Source organism: Buceros rhinoceros, unplaced genomic scaffold (genome assembly GCF_000710305.1).
Source record: "Buceros rhinoceros silvestris isolate BGI_N320 unplaced genomic scaffold, ASM71030v1 scaffold24578, whole genome shotgun sequence".
In the NCBI taxonomy this organism is placed as follows: domain Eukaryota; kingdom Metazoa; phylum Chordata; class Aves; order Bucerotiformes; family Bucerotidae; genus Buceros; species Buceros rhinoceros.
In genome coordinates this window covers 7,373-7,787 of record NW_010428946.1, presented here as the reverse complement: position 1 = coordinate 7,787, position 415 = coordinate 7,373, and the positions used below count along the sequence as shown (strand labels likewise).

The window sequence follows — 415 nt, the reverse complement described above, 5'->3', positions numbered from 1 at the left end:
TCAGGGACAGTGTCCCTGTTCTTCTCCACAAACCCCGCGCACTGGTATTCCACCTGGCAGGAGACAGGGCAGGCACTGCTGTTATTCTCCAGCCTCCCAGACTGGCCTGGTGCAGGGCTCTGCCTGGACAGGCTCCAAGGCTTTTGGAAGAAGTCCTCGCGGGAGGCAGAGCGGGTGGCGGCCGCTAGCTCCTGTCCTGCTGCAAGGCAGCAGGGAACCTTCCCACCCTCACTCGAAGAGCTGAGGCCCAGCACTCGGCAGCAGCGGAGCCAGCAGGAGCCAGTTGCCAGCCTGGGCAGGTGCAGGAGCTGCCACAGCCCCTCAGGACAGCAGGAGGCTGCAGGAGCTGCCACCACACCTCCAGACTGGGCAGACTGGGAGCCCGTTGGTGCAGAGCTGCTGCCAAGCCCTCCCC

General features: G+C 65.3%; 1 protein-coding gene across 1 annotated transcript in view; it reads right to left on the bottom strand.

Annotated features, from left to right (window-relative positions):
• LOC104499030 (unconventional myosin-Vb-like) overlaps window positions 1-415 on the bottom strand; it is a gene marked incomplete at both ends in the record, with an annotated part of 7,742 nt that overhangs the window by 2,293 nt on the left and 5,034 nt on the right. Inside the window, 2 exon segments of the mRNA XM_010142479.1 lie at window positions 1-53; window positions 219-227. Coding sequence (XP_010140781.1) covers window positions 1-53; window positions 219-227 — 62 coding nt within the window.